This window comes from Mus caroli, unplaced genomic scaffold, assembly GCF_978045245.1.
Source record: "Mus caroli unplaced genomic scaffold, Mus_caroli_1 scaffold_14, whole genome shotgun sequence".
NCBI classification, from domain to species: Eukaryota; Metazoa; Chordata; class Mammalia; order Rodentia; family Muridae; genus Mus; species Mus caroli.
In genome coordinates, this window is record NW_028227269.1 from 69,410,034 (window position 1) to 69,436,123 (window position 26,090).

Sequence of the window (26,090 nt, forward strand, 5' to 3'; positions counted from 1 at the left end):
CCTTGTGAGGACCCCGCCCCGCCCCCGCGCTGAGGCAGCCCCCCGCCGGGCGGACCATTTCACCATCTCTACGTCGGTCTCTCAACTATGCCGCTCTACGAGGGCCTTGGGAGCGGCGGCGAGAAGACAGCGGTCGTGATCGACCTAGGAGAAGCCTTCACCAAGTGAGTGGCCATGGGCGGCTGTGGGCCCGAGGGAAGTGCCGGTGGTCCCGGACTGGCAACGGTCTTTAGGCCCACTGGGCACCCGAGACCTTCCCCCGGGCGATCCCGCGAATGCTCGCTCACATCGTTGCCTTAAGGCAAAGCTCAATCCACACTCAGTGACGAGTGTGTTGTCAGGGAGGACTCTCTTGGGCGATGCGAACCTGTAGGATCTGGTGGGCTGAGTGGGATCTGGACTCCCAGAGAAGCCCAGGAAGCTGATCAGGCCATCACTTTAACATTTGACAGCGATGACCCAGATTGTGCTTGTCTCTGGCTGGGTCAGATTGGAAAGAAACCATCGAATTGTAACGCTTGCTGACTCTTTCCACCATAAAACATTTATGGGATGGAGCCCCGTTGGTTCTGGAAATAGATTGTTCCCCAGGAGTGTAGGAAATCAGCTATGGAGCCCTGGCACATGAAGACAGGAAGCCGCATAGAGATGAGATGAGAAATTGTTGGTTACCTTATAATACTCTTAGACCCACATTTTGCACTTTAAAAAAGCAGTTTGTAAGCACTGGAGTAGTGGTCCTCGAAGAGGCAGTCAAAGGTAGAGATAGCAAAACACAAATTCACAAACCTTGGATCATCTGGACAGTATGAGAGGCTGCTGGACGGTTTTAAGTTCTTTGGACCATCCATTTAAGAGTCCTTGTATTGGACTCAAGAACAGCACAGAATTACATGACATATATGTATATATAAAGTGATGTTGTGTATGAAATACATATTAGGCTCCAGAAAGCTGACAGTTCCATCATATATACATATTATGTGTTTGAGGTGAAGTTATATATGAAACAGATGTGTGGATTATTTCTTGCATATTTTAAATACTTCCTAATCTGTAATAGATGTTAAGCAACTATTAAATAAATGGTCATAAGAATAGACTTAAAAATTGGTCCTTAGAAGCTACAGAATTGGATTAAACATAGTTCTTGATTATCCTCTCCTCTGACTCTCCCATATTCATATCTCACTTTTTAAAAAAAAAAACATTAATGTGATAAGTAGAGATTACTACCTGAAAATAATTATTGTGGCTGTACATTGAAAATATAAATTATTATATAGGGATATGATTGAAGACAGAAGGACATAAAAGTTTTCAAAGGCAGAACTTAAGCTACATCATTACAAAGTCCTTGAGGACTTTGAGGAGCACTGAATATAAGTAACATTGAAGTGAAAATGAAGAGAAATGTCTAGGCACAGGGGAACAGTGCCCAGGAGGGGAGGAAAAAAAAAAAAAGGTGTGATTTGCAATATGGTCATTTTAGCAACCTTTTTTCCAACACAAAAGAAATGTGGCACTGACTACTAATTTTTCTCTTTTCCTTTTTCTTTCTTTCTTTCTTTCTTTCTTTCTTTCTTTCTTTCTCTTCTCCTTTTTCTTTTCTTTCTTTCTTTCTTTCTTTCTTTCTTTCTTTCTTTTTTTTTTTGAAATAGTGTCCAGTGTGGCCCAAGCTGCCCCCAAACTTCTAGTCCTAGTGCCTCTGCCCTCCTGAGTGCTGGCATTGTACATGTGCCTACTGTACTTGGCTTAAACCAAGACCCACAAGTTGTCTTCTCCCCTCCCTGTGTGCACTGTGCCATTCACACACCCATGCACATAGACACAAGAAATAAATACTAATAAAAACAGTGTCCATGCACGTCCTAGTATGAATGTAAGCTTGTTTGAGTTTACCGTATATAAGTGATTATAATTGTCAGATTCTCATAGTTTAAGAAGATAGTCTTGGGGCTGGAGAGCCAGCTCAGTGGGTAAGAGCCCTTGCTACTCTTCAGAGAACCTGGGTTCAGTTCCCAGCACCCATGTCAGATAGCTCACAGTTACCTCACAATTCCAGTTCCAGGGAATCTAATGACCTCTGTGATCACCAGGCACGTATGTAGTGCACATACATACACACACGGGCATAACACTTATACACGTAAAATGATTAAACAACATGCTAACGGTTACTTTATTAGTAATAGTACTTTATTAATATTAAAACTAACAATAGAATGAAGAGATTATTCATGTGCCGTGTTGTGAGTGACATTTCTGTCATGAGAGATCACATATATGATGTCATGGCTCTTCAGTATCACATGTGAGCTGTCTATGACCAGAGTTTCTTTATTCTGAATAATTGTAGTTAATATTATTCCATGTTTAGATGCATTCAGGTACACAACCACTTCCTTTTGTATGTTTTTATATACTTAAGTATACAAGCACCTTTGAGTTATACTTGCCTGCAGTATTTAGTATGGCACCATGTTCTAAAAGTGTGTCGTCAAACAACAATCACAGACATAGCTTTATGTGTAGCCCACTGTGTTTCTAGGTTTATGTAAGTACACTCTTAGGATGCTGCAAAATAACTAAGCCACCCAACAATGCGCTTCTCATAGCCTGTCACTGAATGATACACGACTGTCAGAAGGAAGTCACATAGTGTAGATCCAGGGTTATAAAAATAAATGTCTTATAAAAGAGGAGGAAAATGAAATCTGCCTTAAAATGAGACACTGGCTTATTTCAATATAAAAATTTTTATATACTTTGCTTCTTCCTTTAATGTGTTATGTAAACTTAATTAATAGATGTTATTTTTATATTTTTTTCTTTGACCCTTTAAGTGCATCAGAGATATTTCCAGATGTTTTTGTGGCCATTGTTTCTTTGGCAGATATTTAGAAAAAAGGTTATAAGTTGAGTATATAATTTTCCATTTCTTTGCAGGTGTGGATTCGCAGGAGAAACTGGTCCACGATGTATAATTCCCAGTGTGATAAAAAGAGCTGGCATGTCTAAGGTATTTTTTTTTAAACAAATCAGAAAACTATGGACTGGCATGGGGGCTCAGTATGGAAAGGGGCTTGTTGACCAAGCCTGGCAGTTGAGGTTTACGCTCGGAACCCACATAAAGGTAGAAAGAGAGAACCACTCCCACAGAGTTGTCATCCGACCGCCACCCAAGGGCTGTGACACATCCATAGAGCATGCATGCACGCATGCACACACACTCACTAACACTAATAAGTACTAAGATGTGAAAATTAGAAAAATAAAGTAAGATACAATTTCAGGAGTTTTTTTAAGTCAACTTTGTTGAGGCCTAATCTTATGTGGCATGAATTTAATCATGATGTGCACCAACCATATAATCCAGGAGATGAACTAAGTCTAGAATATTTGAGGAAGCCTTTGCAACCTTTTGTTTTTAAAGATTGTTCTTTTTTTTTTTTTTTTTAAGATTTATTTTTACTTTGTGTTTTACCTGTACATACTTAAGTTCCCTCCAAACATGCAGTGCTCTTGGAAGCCAGAAGAGAGTGTCTGATACCCAGGAACTGCTGTTACAGTTGTGAGCTGTGTGCTTGCTGGGAACCAAGCTCGAATGCCTGTAAGAGCAGCCAGTGCTTGTACCTGTTCAGCCATCTCTCCAACCCTCTTTATGCTTCTTAGGCAATTCTGAGAGGTTTGGGTTCTTGGTTTTGGTTTTTTGGTTTTTTGGTTTTTTGAGACAGGGTTTCTCTGTATAGCCCTGGCTGTCCTGGAACTCACTCTGTAGACCAGGCTGGCCTCAAACTCAGAAATTCACCTGCCTCTGCCTCCCAAGGGCTGGGATTAAAGGTGTGAGCCACCACCGCCCGGCTATTCTGAGTTTTTATCATTAGTCATGCCCAAATGATAAGTCAGATGAAGTAAGACAAAAATCTTATAAGCACTGTTCTGTGTACTTACTTGTAGACACACACTTCTATTTATACAGTTCAAAATTACCTTCTCTTTTATCCATTGCCAGTTCATTGAAATCCCTAATTGAAGAGATTACCCTTTATGGGGGATATTTGTTTTGTTTGGGTTGTTTTTTTGTTTTGTTTTGTTTTGTCTTATGTTATTTTTGAGATAAAGTTTTGTATAACTCAGGTTGACTTGATGACCTTAAACTTGGGTCTTCTGCCTGTTTTTAGGCATGCACTAGCACATGGAGTTTTATGCATTTATGCATTGTTGGGTTGATCCCAGGGCTTTGCATATGCTATGCACATCCACCAGCTAAGCTACACTAAGTTAATCAGTTTTTAGTTTTTTATATTCTTAATATAAATTTCATTTATTATGAGGAAATAGTAAATAAAAAGCATACAATATTGTTAATATAAGAAATCATTTTAATTTTTTTCCAGCCAATCAAAGTTGTTCAGTATAATATCAATACAGAAGAATTATATTCCTACCTAAAGGAATTCATCCACATACTGTATTTCAGGTAAGATGAAACTTTATTTCAGGGTTGGTTTTTCCCTAATGCCAGTTATAAGAATGCTTGGAGCCGGGCGGTGGTGGCGCACGCCTTTAATCCCAGCCCTTGGGAGGCAGAGGCAGGCGGATTTCTGAGTTCGAGGCCAGCCTGGTCTACAAAGTGAGTTCCAGGACAGCCAGGGCTATACAGAGAAACCCTGTCTCGAAAAACCAAAAAAAAAAAAAAAAAAAAGAATGCTTGGTTATTGCATCTGATACAAAAAAGAAAATTGGAGTCCAGCGCCAGTTTTGTTTATCTTCAACCTTTGGGTGTTTTAAAACTATTTTTAAGAATTTTTATGTGGCTGTGCATGTCTCTGGGTCCTGAGGTGTATGGAGGTCAGAGGATGCTTTGTGGACATCAGTTCTCTCCTTCCACACAGGTCCACGGGTCAAGCTCAGGCTTGGCTATGGCTGCCTTCCACTCCCCCCACCCCACCCCCCCCAGCCATCTTGCCATCTCTGTCTTTAGCCTTTGGAAAAACATAGCTGATGATTAGATAAGTGCCTCTTAATAAAGGGACTGACAGCCTGCAAATAACCTCAGCCGAGTCCCGTCTGTCCGTAAAAGACAGACAGACAGACTGACTGATAAGTAAATTGTGTACTATCCATATGGTAAAACTCTTGTGGTTTCCAAGTTAATGTCTATTGTGAATGAAATTTGTGAGCTTATACTTATTACTTTTACAAATTCACAAAAGAAAACCTCTGTGTAGTGGCTGATGGTGGTAATGATAATGGCTTTAGTTCCTGCTACAGCACTTGGCACAGTCTAAGAACTCAGAAACATCGTGTTCCCGGAATGATAAAATAAAGGCATATTTTTGTCATAAAGCATCTTAACATATGAAAAACAGTTCATTCTTAACTTGCATTAGTTACCCAAAAAAGTACAGAGCTCTGTTTTCTTTTCCAGGCATCTGTTGGTGAATCCCAGAGACCGCCGGGTTGTGGTTATCGAGTCGGTATTATGTCCTTCCCACTTCAGAGAGACTCTGACTCGTGTTCTTTTTAAATATTTTGAGGTACCTGTTTTTATTTGTGTGTGTGTGTGTGTGTGTGTGTGTACACTTGGGTGCACATGTATATATGGCATTTGTAGAGGCCAGCGGCCCAGTCTCTTTCTTAATCATTTATTCACCCTATTTTTTCATTTATTTTTGACATTTTTAAAGCCCAAGTTATCCTCAAACTTGCTGTATAGCTGAGGCTGACCTTAAACTTGTGATCTTGCCTTGCCCAAGCCTCCATCAGCTGCACTGCTTTCAACAGTCTTCTAGAGTAGAACAGTCCAGTTGAGCTTGTAACACTCAGAGGCCTTCTAGCTCAAAGTTCCAAAGTCCTTCCAGTCCATCACAGCTGCTCCCCACAACCTGGTTCCATCTTCTGTCTTCATCAAGTCTCTTGCTGTGATGAAACACCATTACCAAAAGCAACTAGGAGGAAAGGGTTTATTATGCCTACACTTCCAGGTAACAGTCTATCACTGAGGGAAGTCAGGGCAAGAACTAATTCAGAGGCTGTGGAGATATGCTACTTACTAGCTTGTTCTCATGGCTTGCTCATCCTGCTTTCTTAGAGAACCCAGGACTACCAGCCCACAGTGGGCTGAGTCTCTTCCAACCCCATCAATCATTAATTAAGAAATGTTCTACCGGCTCACCAATTGAGCCTGATCTTATTGAGGCATTTTCTCAATTGAGGTTGCCTTTTCCCAGATAACTCTAATGCCGTTACACATGTACCGCACTTCTGTTTTTATGCAGTGCTGGCGACTGAGCTTGAGTTGCAGCCCTGGCCTCACTACTGTTCAAGACAGGTTCTCCCATGATCCAGTTGGCCTGGCTGGCTGTGACCTTGCTGTGACCCTCCTGCCTTTGTCTCCACAGCCCTGAGATTACAGGACTGTGCCGCTGCCCCAGCTTTATCTATATGGTACTGGAACTGGACTCAATTCCTCATGCTTGCCTGGCAAGCACTTCACTGAGGAGACATCTCAGCCCCTTGAGATACCTATTTTTAAATGGAATTAATACATTGGTTTTTGGTTTTTGGGGGATTTTGGTTTGGTTTTGTTTTTTGGTTTTTTGTGGGGTTTTTTTTTGTGGTTTTTTTGGTTTTTCAAGACAGGGTTTCTCTGTGTAGCCCTGGTTGTCCTGGAACTCACTCTGTAGACCAGGCTGGCCTCAAACTCAGAAATCTGCCTGCCTCTGCCTCCCAAGGGCTGGGATTAAAGGCGTGTACCACCATTGCCTGACTAATACATTGTTTTTAAGTAGAAAGAAGTCTGAGGGATGGCTCAGTGGTAGAACATTTACATTGCATGCAAACCATTCAGAAGATAAATAAAGCTTACATATTACATTTTAGGGAAATGCCCCATGTAACTTTTTTGGATAGGTGCTCAAAGCTTAAACCAATTCCACACTATATTTTTTCATTATATGTACTATACAGTATATTTGAAGAATCAGATAATAGAAGCCTCTTCAAATTGACTATTTTATTTAAATGCTTATTTCATACCTAATTAACACTAAAGCTGGTATTTCAGTTACTTATTTTAATGTAAAATAAGTATTAAAAGTCTCTTTGGAGACTTTCAGGAGAAAAAGACATATTCAATGCTATGAAGTCTATCATGTATTTTCATATGCTTTGCTAGTTCCTGTTCTTCAGGTACATTGGCTGTTGTCAAGTATCATTTTTTCCTTTACTCCTTCTCTTTATTTTAGGTGCAATATGTAATCGTTGCCACCTCTAGAGGATGTGGGAGGTCTCAGAAGTGGGGATTATCTCTTAATTTTAGTAACATTACTTGTAATATTCCTATTTTATTTCAAAATAGGAATAAATTGTATGATTATTTTATAGTAAGACAATTTTTTATATTTTTAAAAGTTTCTGCCTTGAAATTAGAGGGTATTTTTTTAAGAGAGGGAAATGGAAGATTATTTAAAAAGAGTACAGTACATTAGAAATTAGATGTAAGCTGGGCAGTGATGCTTGAAATCCCAGTATTTGGGAGGTAGACACAGAAGGGTCAAGGTCACCTTCTGATACATAGTGAATTTGAGACCAGCTTAGGCTACATTGAGACACTATCTCAAAATTAATTACATGTAAGCATTTTTATATGTTTTGCTAAAGTCAAAATATATTTAATACTAAAAAACACTCTGGTAAGTGCAGCTGGTTGTCAGTCATTTTGGTAAGACAGATCTGAAGGAATACATCCTATAGCACCTGCCCTAACTGACACCATTAACTCAGGACTCCCACTGAGTGGGAAGACAGCAGCAGAGGCAGGACAGCTCCTCTGAGCCAGAAAGTCCCTCTGTGTATACTGAAGAATTGCAACTGGATCTTATTGGTAACCTTATCTCGTATATGACTGAAGTGCCTTCTCTAAGTAAAAAGAAATTAAAAATAATAATTCAGCTATTATTTTATCTGCCATTTGATTATAATAGACTTTCATATTTTTATTGAATATCTGTATTTGTACTACCACCAAATCTAGCAAATTCTCACTTAAAAAAAAGTCACCAGCCGAGCGTAGTGCCTCACGCCTTTAATCCCAGCACTCGGGAGGCAGAGGCAGGAAGATTTCTGAGTTCGGGGCCAGCCTGGTCTACAAAGTGAGTTCCAGGACAGCCAGGGCTACACAGAGAAACCCCGTCTCAAAAAAAAGTCACCAAGAAGATTATAGTTTGTGGTTTTGCTCTTTAAGCTGCTATGTTATGATGGATGGGATTTGAGGGTTTTTTTTTTTTTTAAGTTTTTATTATTTGTGTGTGTGTGTGTGTGTGTGTGTGTGTGTGTGTGTGTGTGTGTGTGCATGATGATGGATGGTGTGCTACAGTGTCAGTGTGGAGGTCAGAGAACAACTTTGGGATCAGTTCTACTTTTACCAAGGTTCCAGGGATCAAACTCAGGTATCCAGGTTGTGTACCAAGTGCTTGGACCTGCTGAGCCATCTTGCTAGCCCCTGGTGATTTAAAAATAGGGTTTATTCTACAAACTCTGCAAATGTGATTATCAAGAGTTTTTGCCTAGCAATGTGTGGTGGCATAGTCCTATAATCTCAACAGTTTAGGGTTGTCCTCAACTGCATAGCAAGCTCAAGACCCTGGAAGGGCTGTTGGCACAGTTCAGTGGGTAAAGGTGCTTGCCGTTATGTCTGACAACCTGAGTTGACTCAATCCCCGGGACTTACATGGTAGAGAAAGAGAAGTAACGCCCACATGTTGTCCTCCTGACTTCCACACGTGTGCTACACACACACACACACACACACACACACACACACAACTTTAAAAGGGAGAAAAAAAGACAGCCTGAGCTCCATGAGATCTTGTCTTAGATGAATAAGTGAAAAGAATTGTTTCCTAAAGCTGGACGTAAGAGAACATGCCTGTCATCCCTGCTGCAGTCCGAGCAGGAGGGAGGGTCACTGCAGGTCATAGACACTCACCCTCGGAGTTCTCACAAATGGGGGGAGGGGAAGGGGGAGGGGGGAGGAGTTCTTTTCGGTGTTTCCTGTGTGGCAAAAGCATCTGGTTTTTTAGTATCATCCTCCTCTGAATTTGTATTTTTCTAGACTTTTATCTTTTATTGGAAAATTCTACTTCACAAGAGGTAGTACTGATAAAAATGCTTTAGAATTGTCATTTGGAAATGAAACTACCTAGTTAAATTACTTGTTTATATTCTCTGATGTTATGTTTTATTACTTGAAAGATACTTTGGTTATTGAGTAAATTCATCTAAGTCAGAAAGCTAGTTTTCCATTTAACACCAGCACTGATGGAAGAGATGTAAATCAGTGCAGTGCTGCTGTGAACTTTCCCAGTATATTTGCAGACACATCTGACTGCTTCAAACACTGCACTCAGCCCCGGCCTTGCCGATGCTCTGCTGTTTTCCAGGTTCCATCTGTCCTACTTGCTCCAAGTCATCTGATGGCACTGCTGACGCTCGGGATTAATTCGGCCATGGTCCTGGATTGTGGATATAGGGAAAGCCTGGTGTTGCCTGTATCTTTTTTTATCAGCTAGCCCATGTTGTGGGTTTTGTTTTTTTCTATACTTATTTTAACTGAAGTAATTTGGCTTATAAAAATAATTTGTATTATTGAAATATTTTGGCCTAATGTGTGCAGTATGAGCTATCATGTGGTAAGGGTAATGGCCTTGAGAGATTTAAGCTTTTTGTAGGAGTTATCATTATGATTCAGTTCTAGTTTATGCTCCAGGAGCAGATCTGCTAGATATTGTGGTCAGTTTTCAAGATGCATTATCAGCTGGTAAGGTTAGTTAACTTCTAAGAAAAGAATTCATACAAAGAATAATTGGACAAACTAAAATGAGAAAGTTAAACTAAGAAAAATATAAATGAGCCGGGTGTGGTGGCGCACGCCTTTAATCCCAGCACTCGGGAGGCAGAGGCAGGCGGATTTCTGAGTTCGAGGCCAGCCTGGTCTACAAAGTGAGTTCCAGGACAGCCAGGGCTATACAGAGAAACCCTGTCTCGAAAAACCAAAAAAAAAAAAAAAAAGAAAAATATAAATGGTAGAATAAAATTGGCCTTCACTATAGAAAAAGTACATTTTTTTTTTCTGTGTCCAGAGGCTGTCAGAATAATATGCCATTGCGTTTATGAGCCAGGGCAGATAAGGACAGATCTGGGCTGTGCTTCTTCCTTATAGGGTACCTACCACTCAAGTAACTTAGACTCTTGACTCAGTTTCCATAACTATAAAATAGTGATGCTATTCCATCTCGTGGGAACTGTGTGTGCTGAGTAAGGTAGCCTTACAGTGTAGGGCCCACCCAACAGGTAGTTTAATAAGGCACAGCTAGCAGTTTCGTCACAAAGGAGTACTGCTGGTTTGACAAATAGATATGATCCTTTCCATATAAACACTTACAATAGAGGTGACACTTTATTGAATCGTCACAGTGAGTGTTGCTTTGTTAAAATGTAGGTAAAGTACATGAAAATAAGACAAGCAGTTTCAAGATCTAGATTTCTATGAGAAAAAATGTTCAGGGGGGGAAATAACCATCTACTCCTAAAAAACTAAGTCACACATGACTTTGTTTAATTCTCAAAAGAAACCTGCCAGGCAAGTGATCTTCTTCTCATGGAAGTTAGGGTAAGGTTTCTAAGCACATAGCTAGGATATAAACCTAGAGTGGCCAAACTAGGGTCTCTCGACATAATCTTTTTCATCTTTTCAGTATTGTACTTATAAAACCCTAACCAGAACAGTCTTATAAGTAATGTAATATATGCATAGTATAATCTTGTCAGTCAGGCGGGCCATATCTAGATTTTAAAATATCTTAGAAATTCATATAAATTAAAGCAGTAAAGTTAAAAGTATACTTTACCTAATCCAGTATATTAAAAATATTTCTATGGGGCTGGAGAGATGGCTCAGTGGTTAAGAGCACTGACTGCTCTTCCAGAGGTCCTAAGTTTAAGTCCCAGCAACCACATGGTGGCTCACAACCATCTGTAATGGGATCTAGTACCTCTACTGGTGTGTTTGAAGACTGCAACAGTGTACTTACATATATAAAATAAATAAACCTTAAAAAAATGTTTCTTTATACTCAATGTAAAAATTGAAGTTGTTGAAGTCTTTTTTTTCTTCATTAACTTTTGTAAATTTGCCTTGTAACTTAGACTCTTAAAAATATCAATGTTCTTGAGCCAGTCCTGGTGGCATATGCCTTTAATCCCAGCAGGCGGATTTCTGAGTTCGAGGTCAGCCTGGTCTACAAAGTGAGTTCCAGGCCAGCCAGGGCTATACAGAGAAACCCTGTCTCGAAAAAAAAAAAAAACAAAAACAAAAACAAAACAAAAAGAATATCAAAGTTCTGAACAGCTGAATTTTAAGTACTCAAGTAGGCCTACATTGCTAGCTAATGACTACATTGTTGGATGCCTCGACCCTAATTAATGGATTATGGTGTCTGTGCATGCACACATTTAAGTCTGTTTTCTTTGGTGAACATTATTAAGAGACTTGCATCTGGCTTTACTGTAACTTCTAGAACAAGAAGTAAAAATGTATCACCAAGGTTAATTAGAACAATATTGTAGAGGAAACATTGTATCTCCTCAGACGATAATGACCTTGACTATAGCACAGATCTATGAAGGCATCCCAATACTGAATTGCTGGGGAGCGCTACCATTAGGAGGAAAAGCTCTCCACAAGTAAGTTTCTTGTGTTTTCTCACCAGCTACAAAAGCCGATGCTTATAATCTGGTTTTTAATTTATTCCATCTTCTTTTCGATTTGAATGCATTCATCATTTTTTTTGAGATTATAATTAATTTTACCCTTCCCTTTCCTCCCTCTAAGCCCTATCTACTCTCCCTTCTTCAAATTCATGGCCTCTTTTTTTACTTGTGTGTGTGTGTGTTTATAAATATAACCTTTAGCTGGGCAGTGGTGGCACACGCCTTTAATCCCAGCACTTGGGAGGCAGAGGCAGGCGGATTTCTGAGTTCGAGGACAGCTAGGGCTACACAGAGAAACCCTGTCTCAAAAAACCAAAAAAATTTTTATATATATATACACACACACATACATGCATACACACATACATACATACACACACATAACCTTTAAAGTCTATGTAATGTTGTCTGTTCTCAGGGCTGATCATTTGGCGTTAGACGATCAGTTGGTCCACTCTGCCCTAGGGAAGACACCTCTCCCTCTCCTAGCTTTCCTCTATTGCCTCCAGTCCTTTGTGTAGGGTTGAGACCTTGTGGGCTTTTCCCTGTCCGCTTTGGCATACCCAGTGACATTGTCTTTATTCAGCTCGCACTTGGACAGTCATTTTGGTCAGACTTTCTGGGTGTGGCTTCTGATATTACTAGGAGACAAAACCTTACAGCAGGCTCCTGATGCTTTTGATCTTTACAACCTTTCTCCTCCCTCTTCCACAGTGTTCCTCAGCCTTGGGTGCAGGACTGTTCTGTAGTTGTATCCATTGGGACTAGACTCCATAACTCTGCCTTCTGATTGATTGGCTGTAGTTTCCTGTAGTTTTCTTTGTTGCAAAGAGACATTTCTTAGATAAGGGTTAAGAGTATAGCTCTATCTTAAGATTGGAGTTGGGAGCCTCCAGTGGAAGAAAACCTGTGACATTGTTTCCAGTTCTGGGTTACTCACTCAATATGATCTTTCCTACTTCCATCTGTCTACCTGCAAAGCTCATAATTTTCTTTTTCTTTACAACTGAATGGTATTCCATAGTATCTATGCACATTTTCAGTATCCATTTGTTAATTAAAGTACATTTTAGTTTTTTCCATTTCTTAGCTGAAATTGTAATATCTCCTTTCTCCCTTCCAGCATTATTCTTTTCTCTCAGGATTGTTTTGATTATCCAGGGTCTGTTGTGGTGTCATGTGAATTTTAGTATAGTTTTCTTCTATTTCTGTAAATAATGGCTTGGGGATTTTGATTGGGATTGCATTTAATCTGTAAAAAGCTTTTGGAAAAATGGCCATTTTCGAAATGTTAATTCTACCAATCTGTGACCATGGATTTTTGTTTCATTTTCTAGTGTCTTTCTCGTTTCTTTCACTTTGGTTAGGTTTCTTCCTTGGTATTTTATTTTCCTTGAGGCTGCTGTGAATGAGAATGTGTTATGAGTTCCACTCTGTATGTTTGTTGTATCGAAAGGTGATTGATTTGTGCAAGTTAACTCTGTGTCCTTTCATTGCTGAGTTTGTTTCCTAGCAGTTTCTGGTAGGATTTCTGGGATCTCTAATGTATAGTATCGTATCATCTTTCCCTACTTGTATCCCTTTAGTTTCCTTCTCCTGCTGCATGGCTCCTGCTAGTACTGGGAACGCAGTGGTGAGGAGTGGGAATGGTGGACAGCCCTGCCTCAGTCCTGACTAGTTGGGTCGCTTCAAACTTGTCTCAATTAGGATGCTGCTGGCTGTGGGTTTCTCATATATAGCTTTATTATGTTGAGGTATCTTCCCTCTAGCTTTGTGTGTGTGTATGTGTGTGTGTGTCTGTATACATATATATGAGATTGGGCTCCACAGAGTTTGATGAGTGTATGTATGTTCAGGATAGCAATGTCTTCTTGGTTAACTATTCCCTTAATTAGAATAAAGTATTCTTCTTTATCTCTTCTGATTAGTTTTAGTTTGAAGTCTATTTTGTCATATGTTACAATAGTGATGCTTACTTGCTTCCTGGTCCCATTTGTTGAGAAATTTTACATTTTATGCCTTTGAGTTTTCTAGTTAAGCTATTGGGATTTTCAATTCCATCTTCATTTCATCTTGAGTCCTCTTCAGTGCTTCTACCTCCTGATTGAACTCAGTCCCTCCTCCTCCACCCACCCTTTTTTTTTTAACTCAGTTCTCAAGTCTTGTGTTCATCGTTTCTGTCAGCCTTATGTTTGAGTTTTGTGGGTGTCCCTTGGGTGGTTGTCCTTGAGCTCTTTCTCCTTGATTGTACTCTTTCTCTTTCATTGTGCTGTTTCTTTGTCTTCTTTAAACTCCTTGCATTCTTTGATGAATTCTATATCTGTGGCTAGAAAGATGGCTCCGCAGTTAAGAGCACTGGCTATTCTTCCAGAGGACCCAGGCTTAATTTCCATCACGCCCATAGTACCTTACAGCTCTCTGTAACTCTAGGATCTGATACTCTCACACAGACAAACATGCACATAAAATAATAAAATGAATAAATTATATTTCAGAGGAGTTTATATTCTGTATCCTGAGCTCATGTAGGTAATTGTCATTGGCATTTCTATAAGACTAATAGGTTTTGGCTTGGTCTTTCATATTGTTAGTATTCTTTCAGTGAAATTGGAGCATGTGGCCTTTCTTTGCTAGTTCAGTCTGTACTCTCAAGGAAGATGTGGGAAGTCTGATTGTGGAGCTGGGTGGTGGAGACAATGAAGTAGAGGCCAGGCTAGACCCTGGAGGAGGATATGGAAGCCTGGGTGTACAGTGGGATGATCAGATATATTCCTCCTTTAAAGATAAAGCCATTGTTTTCTATTGGTCTGGAGCTGTAGCTTCATTGGTAGAGAGCTTGACTTAGGTATGCACAAAGCTCTGGGGTTCTATCCCCAGTACCACGTAACACAGTGATGTACACCTATAATTCCAGCATCAGCACTTCAGGTAGAGGCAAGAAAATCAGAAGTTCAAGGTCACCCTCAGCTACATGGGAAGTTCAAGGCCAGCCTGAGCTACAAGAGACCCTGCCTCAAAACAAACATTTTTTTCCCCTTTGTGTATAACCTTGGCTATCCTGGAACCTGCTCTGTGGACCAGGCTGGCTGCAAACTCATAGAAATCCACTTGCCTCTTCCTCCTGAGTCCTGGGATTACAGACATGTGCCACTACTTCCCTGGGCCAAAACAAACTTTTTATACGACACATTATGATTTGTAATGTACTGTACCTTTTAAATAAGAAACAATTATCAATTGTAGTATTTTAATTTCAATAACTTTCTCAAATTTCAGGGAGTTGGAAACTCAGCTGTTGGAACAATGTACTGTTGACACTGGTGCAGCTAAAGGACAGAGCCTTCCCTCAGTGATGGGTAATAAGCCGCTTCAGAGTGGACTAAGCTCCCCGTACCTTAGCTTCTATTTAGTCTCTGCCATTGCTGCTTCTCCTCATTTCTCTACACCGCTCTTGACCTTGTCCCAAGTCTAAGTCATTGTTGCTGTGTGTTAGTCGTCTTCTCTAGAACTTTTGGTGGTTTAAATCATTCTGTCCTCCCTTTGCTTTTGGGATTCTTTCTTCCATGGGCTGTTGCTTCTCAGTACTCCTTGGTTTCTTCTCTCTCATTTTCTCTGCTAGTGGTTCCATGGAAGACTTGATTTATTTCTTCTCCTTCCTCCTCCTCTTCCTCCCCTCTTCCTCTTCTTCCTCTACTTCTTCCCCCTCTTCCTCCTCTTCTTCTTCCTCTTCCTCCTCCTCCTCCTCCTATTCTTTTCTTCTTTCTTCCTACTGGCTTTTAAGCAGATTTCATCTATTTCTCTGGTTGAAATCGCATCTGCATGCTGTTGATTCTCAGTTGGAGCCCGGCCATGGTCTTTCTGAACTTGACACTCCTGTTTCCACCAGGTTGTTAGATAGGAGTTCGAGGCCAGCCTGGTCTACAAAGTGAGTTCCAGGGCAGCCAGGGCTACAGAGAAACCCTGTCTTGAAAAAAAAAAAAAAAAAAAGTTCATTATAAATAGTTTACTTTAAGACAGGTGTACAGATCTGGGTGGAATTACAGTGCTATGCTTACCCACTTATTATGATCCACTTCTTCAAAAAGCTTTGTTTTTAGTTTTTATACACAAATAAAATATTTTTGAGACTTGGTTTAGAAGACATTATTTTATTATATATTGTTTTGAGATAGGGTCTTACTAGTAGCCATGACTAGTCTAGAACCTCAGTGTATATAGACCAGGCTGCCTTCTAACTTAAAGAGATCCTACTGAGCCGGGCGTGGTGGCGCACGCCTTTAATCCCAGCACTTGGGAGGCAGAGGCAGGCGGATTTCTGAGTTCGAGGCCAGCCTGGTCTACAGAGTGAGTTCCAGGACAGCCAGGACTACACAGAGAAACCCTGTCTCGAAAAACCAAAAAAAAAAAAAAAAAAAAAAAAAAAAAGAGATCCTACTGCCTCTGCCTCCTAAATTCTAGGATTTAAGTTAGAGAATTGTGTTCCTGGTTCTACCTTAGAAAACCAGCAGGCTGGCAAACCATCATGTCACATTGGTAACGTGTCTAAAAGGTTACTTTTTTACTTGTGTGTGTGTGTGTGTGTGTGTGTGTTGCTTGCTTATTGGTTTTTAGAAATATCTTCTCACATGGTCTTAGTATGTAGCCTAGACTGTCCCTGAGCTTGGGGCAGTCCTCCTGCCTCAGCTTCCAGAGCCACCATGCCACTCTTTTTATTCTTCTTTTCAAATATCCTTAGAAAGGATTGGGAAAGAGCAAAGGGGACAAGAGAGAGTGCTAGGGGGGGTGCTGTGACTACACAAGGTCACATCCGTGTCATTGTGACCCCTTGTGTGTTCTGGCTTCTGCTGTAAGGTGCGTGAGCTCTCAGTCTCCCGCAGGACTTCTACACTCCTGGGCCCAGTGTCTCTGCCATCTCCTCACTTGGAGTGTTTCAGTTCAGAAAGATTTCTTCCCTAAAAGCAAAGTTGATTTTTCTGTTAAACCTTTAAAAAGACCAATATCTTACTTAATTTTAGTTAAATGAAAAATGGGGAATGGAGAGAATTAAATAGGATTTTTAAATAATTATTACTTAAGGTTCTTTAATTCTTAATAAAATTGTTTTTCAGGTTCAGTTCCAGAAGGTGTGCTAGAAGATATTAAAGGTAAGAGGGTTTTCTCTGTCAGCGTGCGGGTCTTTGGGATCAGTCAGGTGCTCAGGATTGACAGCAATGCCCTAACACCACCCACATCTGGCCCTCGGTTTTGTCCCTTACATTCTTTAGTGCTAGTTTGAAGGGCACATGTATCTAAAAGTACAGATAAAAAATATATGTGGTGGCATGTCCTATAATCTCAGCACGTGGTGCAGATACACACACGCAGCAAGTTTCAGAGCAGCCGGAGCTAACCAGAAGACCCTTTTTTCTTTTTTCAGTTTAGTTTATATAATAAGTATTATACCTTAATGTATGCATGTGCACCACATGTGTGCTTGGTTCCTGTGGTGGTCAGAGTTAAGATGCTTGTGAGCCACCAGGTAAGTGCTGGGAACGGACCCAGGTCCTCTAGAAGCACAGTGTTGTAAACCATTGAGACATCTCTCCAGCTCCTAGCAGAATTTATCATTTGTGAGTGTGTGTTTGAGACAGGGTTTCTCTATGTAATCCTCCCTGTCCTGGAACTCACTCTTTAGACCAGGCTGACCATAGACTCAGAGGCCTGCCTGCCTTTGCCTCCCCCGTGCTAGGGGGTGCTAGTCTGTGCCACCACTGTCCAGCCTAGAATTTATTTTAAAATGAAAGTAAACACAAACATGGTTCTAAGTGTGTAAGTAATGTCTTAAAAGTAATTTGGCTGAAGTTATTGGATATCTTGAATTCAGCCCCAGCTTTTTCAGATTTAAAATTTTTACTTACTCCTCTGTTTAAAGGCCTTATTAAGGATATTTGCAGGAAAAAAAAAAACCCACAGTTTTAAGTGTTCAGAATGCAAATATTAAAAGGATAGAGTAGCAGGCAGGTGATATTGTAGGGTGTGCCATGCAGGAAGTAATCACGCAAAGAGCAAGTGGAGTTTGTGTCTTCACTCAGATTTTTGAAAAGGATCAAAAGGAGAAAAAGGAAAATAGAAACCCTGGAAGCACATGCTGTTTAGTGGGAAGAGCTGTCTCTTATGTGTGTCGTTACACTTCTACAGTGCCTGTCATTGGCAGAACGGTTCTGTAGAGGGAGTTTTAGAATATGGTTTTGTGGGCAACAATCCATAGAGAAGCCTGCATTTTTGCTCTTAAATGTGTGTGTCTTTATTCCTGGGCACCTCTCTTTCTCTCTTTGCCTTCCCAATTCTCTCTCTTAATCTCCCTGGCCCCTCCTTTTTTCTTGTAAGCTTCATGCTTAAGCCTGTATTAAAATATCTTTAGTAAAACCTCAACTCTGCTTCATATAAAAGCAATAAAATAATACTTGCGTTTACAGAAGATGAATATTTAAGTTGTATGTTCACTTGAATGGGATTGTTCCAGCTAAGGTATCAGCTCACCATTCCTTGAGCAACAAGCAGTAATAAAGGCTCCTTTCTTTCCTCCTTAAGTGCGTACGTGCTTTGTAAGTGATCTGAAGCGTGGACTGCAAATCCAAGCAGCAAAATTTAATATTGATGGGAATAATGAGGTAAGCTTAAAAATTATTTCTTGCTAGGTGTGGTGGCGCACGCCTTTAATCCCAGCCCTTGGGAGACAGAGGCAGGCAGATTTCTGAGTTCCAGGCCAGCCTGGTCTACAAAGTGAGTTCCAGGATAGCCAGGGCTATACAGAGAAACCCTGTCTCTCGGGGGAAAAAAAAATCTTTTTGCAAAAGTTATTTATGTGTTTGTTTATAAATATGCCTTATTATTATAAATTATTATTATTTTTACATTTCAGCGTCCCACTCCACCTCCAAATGTTGACTATCCATTGGATGGAGAGAAAATTTTACATGTGCTTGGATCAATCAGGTTAGACATTATTTTTAAGAGGGAAATAATGTGTTAACATATTTGTATAAGCCTAGGTGGGTGGTTCCAGGTTAACAGTAAAATATTTTTTATGATGCTTTTTTTTTTTTCAACTTTTTAAGTTTTAAAAATATTCTTTCCTTCTTGTTCGTCAGAGTAATTCAGAATTATTTTAATGAAATTAATAGTGTTTCAAAAAAGCAGTGGGGAATAAGTTTTCAAATAAAGGGTAGTAAACTCGTTTTTTGTTTTTAATAGGATTTATTTATTTTATGTATATGAGTGCACTTAAGCTGTCAGCCACACCAGAAGAGGGCATCAGACCCCATTACAGATGATTGTGAGCCACTATGCCGTTGCTGGAATTGAACTCAGGACCTCTGGAAAAGTAGTCAATGCTCTTAACCGCTGAGCCATCTCTCCAGCCTAGTAGTAACCTCTTTAAGAAGCAGGTTATAAATGCCTGACTCTCTGAGGTCTGTGCAGTCTTTGTGTCTACTCAACTCTAGCTGGAGTACAAAACTTGCAGTATAATGTACAGTGTATAAGGGAAGATGATGCCTGTGTTCCAGTAACATTTCATTTGTAAAGTGGCTGGGTTTTATTTGTCATCAGTCATTTGTTTGTTGTGCTTTGAGACTTTGCATTTGGATTTGGAGAGATGGCGCAGGAAGTTAATATAACCCAGAGGAGCTGGTTCAATTCCCAGCGCCACTTGGTAACTCAGAGCATCTCTAACTCTAGTTGCTGAGTGTCCAGTGCACGGCTCTGGCCTTTGTGGGCATCACATCCACATGGTGCACAGACATGTGCTGGAGTATGAGTCACCATATTCAGCTTTGTGTCATTTTAAAATTAAAAAAAAAAATGTGAGATGCCAGGTGTGGTGGCTCACACCTGAGGTTTCCGCACGTGGGCGGTAGAGACAAGAAAGAGGAGAAGGAGTTTGAAGCTACATGGGATCTTGCTTCAGAAAAACTTAAAAAACAAAGGGTTTTGTTACCTGTTTTAAAATCCCATGTATCCCTGATTTACAGGCATGTGAAATCATGTTAGCTTTTACAGAGTATAACTTCTTTTCGGTTATGTTTGAGGAGGTGTCATGTACATCTTTCTAGAGCAGTAGCTAACACTTGAGGAATGCTCTCTGTATGCCAGACCTTGTTTTACACGCTCACTGAATCCTCTCAGCCCCTGGAGTTAGATACACCATTTCCCCATTTACAAGAGAAAAGCTTTCTAGTTTATTCAATAATTCATGAAGATGGTACTGCCACTTAAAAACATTATGTCAGTGTAACTAATGATTTCTTCTATGCTATATGGTGACTATAAAGTGTTCTCTTTTCTTTTTAATTTCATTAGAGATTCAGTTGTGGAAATCCTTTTTGAACAAGATAATGAGGAAAAGTCAGTTGCCACTTTAATTTTGGATTCCCTTTTACAGGTATTTATACAATTTCCCATTGTTCTAAAAGTAACTTCAAAGAATATTTTTAAGTGTTATCTTCTGCATTTTTTCTTATCATATATTATTTGTAAGAATAAAGTAATTTTTCAAACCCTTTTATTACTTATTTCCTATTAGAATTTTATAGAATACTGTTGTTGTTGTTGTTATCACTTGTGTTTCCTTGTTTTTTGGTTTGTTTTTGGCCTGTATTCACTGTATAGACCAGGCTACCCTTGAACTTGTGACAATTCTTCAAATTTCTTCTGCCTTTTCCTCTCAAGTCGTGGAATTACAGGCATGGGCCACCACACCTGGCTTACATTTTTTTACTTTAACTTTTCTGTGAAATTTTATAGTTAATGTTGCTGAGTATGGTAGTGATTGAGACACCAAAGCAGTTGGATGAAGAATTCCAGGCCAGCCTGGTTTATAACAATTCATGCTAGCCTGGATCATTTAGTAAAACCCTGTCTCAAAACAAAACAAAACAAAAACAAACAAACAAACCCTTTTCTTAGTATTTTAAAATATATATAGTGCCAGCAAGATGGCTCCACAGGTAAGGATACTTGCTGCCAAACCTGATGGCTTTACTATGGAATTCCACTGCTCTAATTCTTAGAGTGAGAAGTGCGGCTCCCATAGGGTTGGAGTGAGGACAATCTGGCTGTGACATCCGGCAACCCCTGTGGGTTGCCAGGCCGGTATGATTGGCTGGCGAGGCAGAGTCCAGTTGTGTCCTTTGAAGCACAGCCTCTGACCTTTCAGTAGAGGAAAGTATACTCCATCAGGACACATGGACAGCTGTGTTCCTGTTAGAGCCTCCACACAAGCTCTGGGTGTTATCTTCCCCAGCAACTGAGCCTGGTAGACTAGAATAAAGACAAAAACTTGAAAACAGTTAGGTTGTAAGCCATGAACAGTGGTGCACCTATTATCTGAACACTCTAAAAGCAGAGACAGGAGGATTGCAAGTTTGAGGCTAACTGGGGCTGTGTGGTGAGTTCCTATCTATGTCTGTCTGTCTGTCTGTCTCAAAGCAAAACAAAGTAAATGAGGAGGGTGGTGGTAGTGGTTGAACGTTACATGCTCCCTTTACTTAAGGGAGAAAAGGTAAAAGGTCATACTATTGCCTATACTGCTTGGAATTTACTCTACACTTTTTTCAAGTCTAACACGGGGCCAGGCATGTGGGTAATAAAGGCACTTGCCAGCAGGCATGATGTTCAGTAGCTAAGACTTACATAGTAGAAGAACAGAGCCTCCTCCTGCAAGTAGCCCTCTGGTCTCTGCACAAGCACTGGCATCTGTATACACACACACACACACACACACATACACAACTTAAAGATTGGTGTAGAAGGTAATAGAGTCTAGAGTGATGGTACATGCCTTTGATTCCAGCACTTGGAGGCAGAGGCAGATGGATCTCAGAGCCAACCTAACCTCCATAGTGAATTCCAGGCTATCTTGAAAGACCCTTTCTAAACAAAAATCACTAACTAAATAAATCTAAACACTACTGAGAATATTCAAAAATACACATGTAGTAGTATGTTCATGGTGGCTGTTTGCTGTATGGAACATTACATGTCTTCTGTAGTACAGGTGCTGCTGCTGTCTGCAGTGTCTGCTTCTATGTAGGAAGTCTAGCTAAGCAGTAGTCACCCAGTGCTAACAACCTTTCTTCTTCTTTTCAACAACAGTGCCCTATAGACACCAGGAAGCAACTGGCAGAGAATTTGGTAATCATCGGCGGCACATCTATGTTGCCAGGCTTTCTCCACAGATTGCTTGCAGAAATACGGTATTTGGTAGAAAAGCCAAAGTACAAAAAGACACTTGGCACCAAGAACTTCCGAATTCATACTCCACCTGCAAAAGCTAATTGTGTGGCCTGGTTGGGAGGTAAGAACTTAGTCCTAGTAAATGTATCAAAGTAAACAATACATTTACTTTGTTCAAAACTACCCACCTCGTAAGTCAAACTGTTAGCTGGGTCATATACCTGACTATATCTCTCAACAGCCCACCTTTGGGAATGATGTTTGATGTTGGGAGAGCTTAGGCACTGATGATGATGAAGAGGAAGGGGAAGGAGAAGAAGAAGAAAATATTATTTTCCACTGAACAGTAAAACCCCATAATCCAGTCATTTAGGAGGCTAAGGCAGACAGATAAAGTTTGAGCAAACCTAGGCTACATAATGAATTCCAAGCCAGTCTAAGCTACAAAGTTAGAACTGCCTCAAATGAACAAATAATTTTTATTAAAGTAAGACTTTTCTGTAAATTATAGTAATTTTTGTAATTATACACATTTCTGCTGGCGAGATATAGAAGATAGATAGATAGATAGATAGATAGATAGATAGATAGATAGATAGATAGATAGATAGAAAGTAAACTTCATCCTTAGGGATGGTGTAGTGGCAGATGGTTTTAATCCCAAAACTTTGGAGGCAGGGCAGAGGCTGGCAGATCTCCTTGAAGTTTGAAGACAGCCTGGTCTAGATGGTTGAGCTCCAGGCCAGTCAAGACTATATAGTGAAACCCTGTGTCAAATAATAATTTCATTTACACAAAGTCGTCTCTCAGAGTAGTGAAAGTCATGAGCTACTTGTCTTAGTCACTAGTATCAATTAGTGGTGGGAATCAGTACTTCAGTTTACACTAACTTGGATGCAGCTCATTGAGTACTCTTAAGATAGTACCACTGCCGGGCGTGGTGGCGCACGCCTTTAATCCCAGCACTCGGGAGGCAGAGGCAGGAGGATTTCTGAGTTTGAGGCCAGCCTGGTCTACAGAGTGAGTTCCAGGACAGCCAGGGCTATACAGAGAAACCCTGTCTCGAAAAACAACAACAACAAAAACAAAAACAAAAACAAAAAAAATAGATAGTACCACTGGATAAGCACACAGTCTGATACATAACTAGAGAAAAGCAGTCACAGATGTGTCTATTTACATATAGTTTATTTTCTGACAGAGCCGGTGGCAGGACTATGCATGTAGACAGAAAACACGCGATAGGAATTTGAAGTGATAGTAGTACTGTTTCTTGTGAAGTAGACTTTGATTAATCTTGGTTTTTCACCTACATTAGGTTTAGAAGCTAAATTGTTTTTCATAAAGATTGCCTTGTGCATTTTTAAAAAGATTTATTTAATTTATTTATATGAGTACACTGTCGCTGTCTTCAGACACACCAGAAGAGGGCATCAGATCCCACTACAGATGGTTGTGAGCCACCATGTGGTTGCTGGAGATTGAACTCAGGACCTCTGCAAGAGTAGTCAGTGCTCTTAACCACTGAGCCATCTCTCCAGCCCTTGCCTTATGCATCTTTGTAAGATTTTTCTGGTATAAAAAAAATCTTAAAATGTTTAAATGATATCTGTTGGGTTTTGCAATGTTATTTAATGACATGTAACAGAGTTGTGACAAAGAAAACTTGAGTCTTTCCTAAAGTTGGAAGTCCTTCTACCTCAAGTTATTTCACCTTTTTTAGATTTTGGAATACCATATTCCCTGAAATCTGCAAAGGGTCCTTGGGTTATTTTCAACAGAGGAGTCATGGCTCACACTGTGTCTCAGAGTGAATCCCATTGAGTTGGAGTTGAGAGCTTGGTCTGCTTGCTGAATTTACCAGTCTCCTCTTTGCATAGCTTACACTTTCTGATGCATCATCTTAGCTATGAAATTATTGTCACTACACAGGGGCTGTTTTTGGAGCATTGCAAGACATCCTTGGGAGCCGCTCCATTTCAAAGGAGTACTATAACCAGACGGGCCGCATACCTGACTGGTGCTCTCTCAACAACCCTCCTCTGGAAATGATGTTTGATGTGGGGAAAGCACAACCACCGCTGATGAAAAGGGCATTTTCCACTGAGAAATAAACGCTTGAATACATCCAGCCTTGCTTATTTCAAATATTTAATCAATTAGAGGTAAATTGTACAAAGTATGTGGGATGATTTAATATATATAGGTGACCTTTATGTAACAAAGCATTTCTGTATTTTCTCTTTGCATTAATATTTAATTCATCTGACTTTGTCTCTTGTGTCGTATGTCGTAGTGGATGCTTGTGAGATATGTTGTATTTATATCAATAAATATAGTTAAGCTATTCAATTTTATTAGTTTATTATGTAGTCCAGTTTCCTCCAGTTTACATAATCTGTCCTGAGTATTAGAAACTCCCTAATTTTACTATTTTTAGTGATAGATCCAGGCCATGAATGTTATCCTTTGCAGTCATTTCAGGTTTTTTTTCAATTTTTTTAAAACTATATATGTATAGGAGCATGTGTGCATATGGATGCAGGTGCCTGTGTAGGCGGGAAGCATCAGGTCCCTGGAGCTGTGGTCATTCTCTTGAGTCATGTGCTGTGGGTTCCAGGAACCAAAATCAAGTCCTCTGGAAGGCATACGCTGAGCCACCTCACCAATCCGTTATTTCACATTCTAACATAATCTGTTTCTTAATCCTTTGTTTCACTGTATGCCCATGAAAACTTCAGGTCTTTCAGACTGTTTGATAGCAGAGCCAGGCATTCACTATGCAAGGTGTAGAAATATATACTTTTTTTTTTTTTTTTTTTAAAGATTTATTTATTATATGTAAGTACACTGTAGCTGTCTTCAGACACTCCAGAAGAGGGCGCCAGATCTCGTTACGGATGGTTGTGAGCCACCATGTGGTTGCTGGGATTTGAACTCTGGACCTTCGGAAGAGCAGTCGGGTGCTCTTACCCACTGAGCCATCTCACCAGCCCGAAATATATACTTTTGAACTCTATGTTCAAGAGCATGAAACCTCTACATTCCTACGAAAAGTAATTCATTCTTTATAATTTTTAATAAACATTCATAATGAAACTAACCATTGCTCTTGTGCTTTCTATTTTAGCACAAGGGTTTTTCAACTAATGAACTCATTTGTTGTTAAACTTTTATTTGTCCTCATTTGTTTAATGAACTTCCTCAAGACTGTGTGTGTGTGTGTGTGTGTGTGTGTGTGTGTGTGTGTGTGTGTGTGTGCCCGCGTGGCTGCACATTCATGGATAGGAACTAACACAGGTTCTGGTGTGTGTGTGTGTGTGTGTGTGCACACGTGGCTGCGCATTCATAGGTAGGAACTAACACAGGTTCCGGTGTGTATACTTTAACTCCACACATAGTCTCATCACTTTGCTTTTTGAATTTTTCCAAGTTTTGCCATATTCTTTACATATGAAGATACTAACTCTTGAAGAAAATGGCTTCCTGCAATAAAAGTAGGAAAAGAAGACCCTGGTAGCCAGGCAGTGGTGGTGCACACCTTTCATCTCAGCACTTAAAAGGCAGGGGCAGGCACATCTAGGCCAGCCTAGTCTATAGAACAAGTTCCAGGACAGCCAGTGCTATACAGAGAAACCCAGTCTTTAAAAACCAAAAACTGAAGAACCCCTGGTATGGTGATGTACTCCTGTAACCCCAGCAAGTAGGAGGCAGAGGCAGGTGGGTCTCTGTTATGAGTTCAAGATCAGTCTGGTCTATATAGTGAATTCCAGGCCAGCCAAGGGATACACAGTAAATCAGATATAATGGCTACATTTCTGTAAAGTAGCTCTTGGGAGTTAGAGGAGGGGTGATCTGGAGTTCAAGGCAACCCCCTATTACATAGCAGGTTGGGGCCCAGTCTGGTTTCTATGAAATTCTGTCTCCACAAAATAATTTTTAGAAGCAAATGAATTCTTTGCATTTGTCTGTTTAACTTTAAAATACTTGTATATCTACTATTCTACTTACCCTTTCCTACCCAAAGACTAAGATTTACTGATACCTACTGACCATCTGTGTGCCCTGTGTACTTGTGGGTGCTGTGAGCAGTAAGA

At 40.1% G+C, this 26,090-nt stretch overlaps 1 protein-coding gene across 1 annotated transcript; it reads left to right on the top strand.

Annotated features, from left to right (window-relative positions):
* On the top strand, positions 1–24,262 carry Actr10 (actin related protein 10). The gene is made up of 13 exons (XM_021178845.3): positions 1–164; positions 2,950–3,022; positions 4,401–4,483; positions 5,435–5,543; positions 9,450–9,557; positions 11,684–11,751; positions 15,055–15,134; positions 16,887–16,922; positions 18,349–18,428; positions 18,680–18,753; positions 20,119–20,200; positions 21,913–22,114; positions 23,926–24,262. The coding sequence occupies exons 1-13, from the start codon at positions 88–90 to the stop codon at positions 24,105–24,107; spliced, it is 1,254 nt and encodes a 417-aa protein (XP_021034504.1). The 5' UTR covers positions 1–87; the 3' UTR covers positions 24,108–24,262.
* The last annotated feature ends 1,828 nt before the right edge of the window (positions 24,263–26,090 follow it).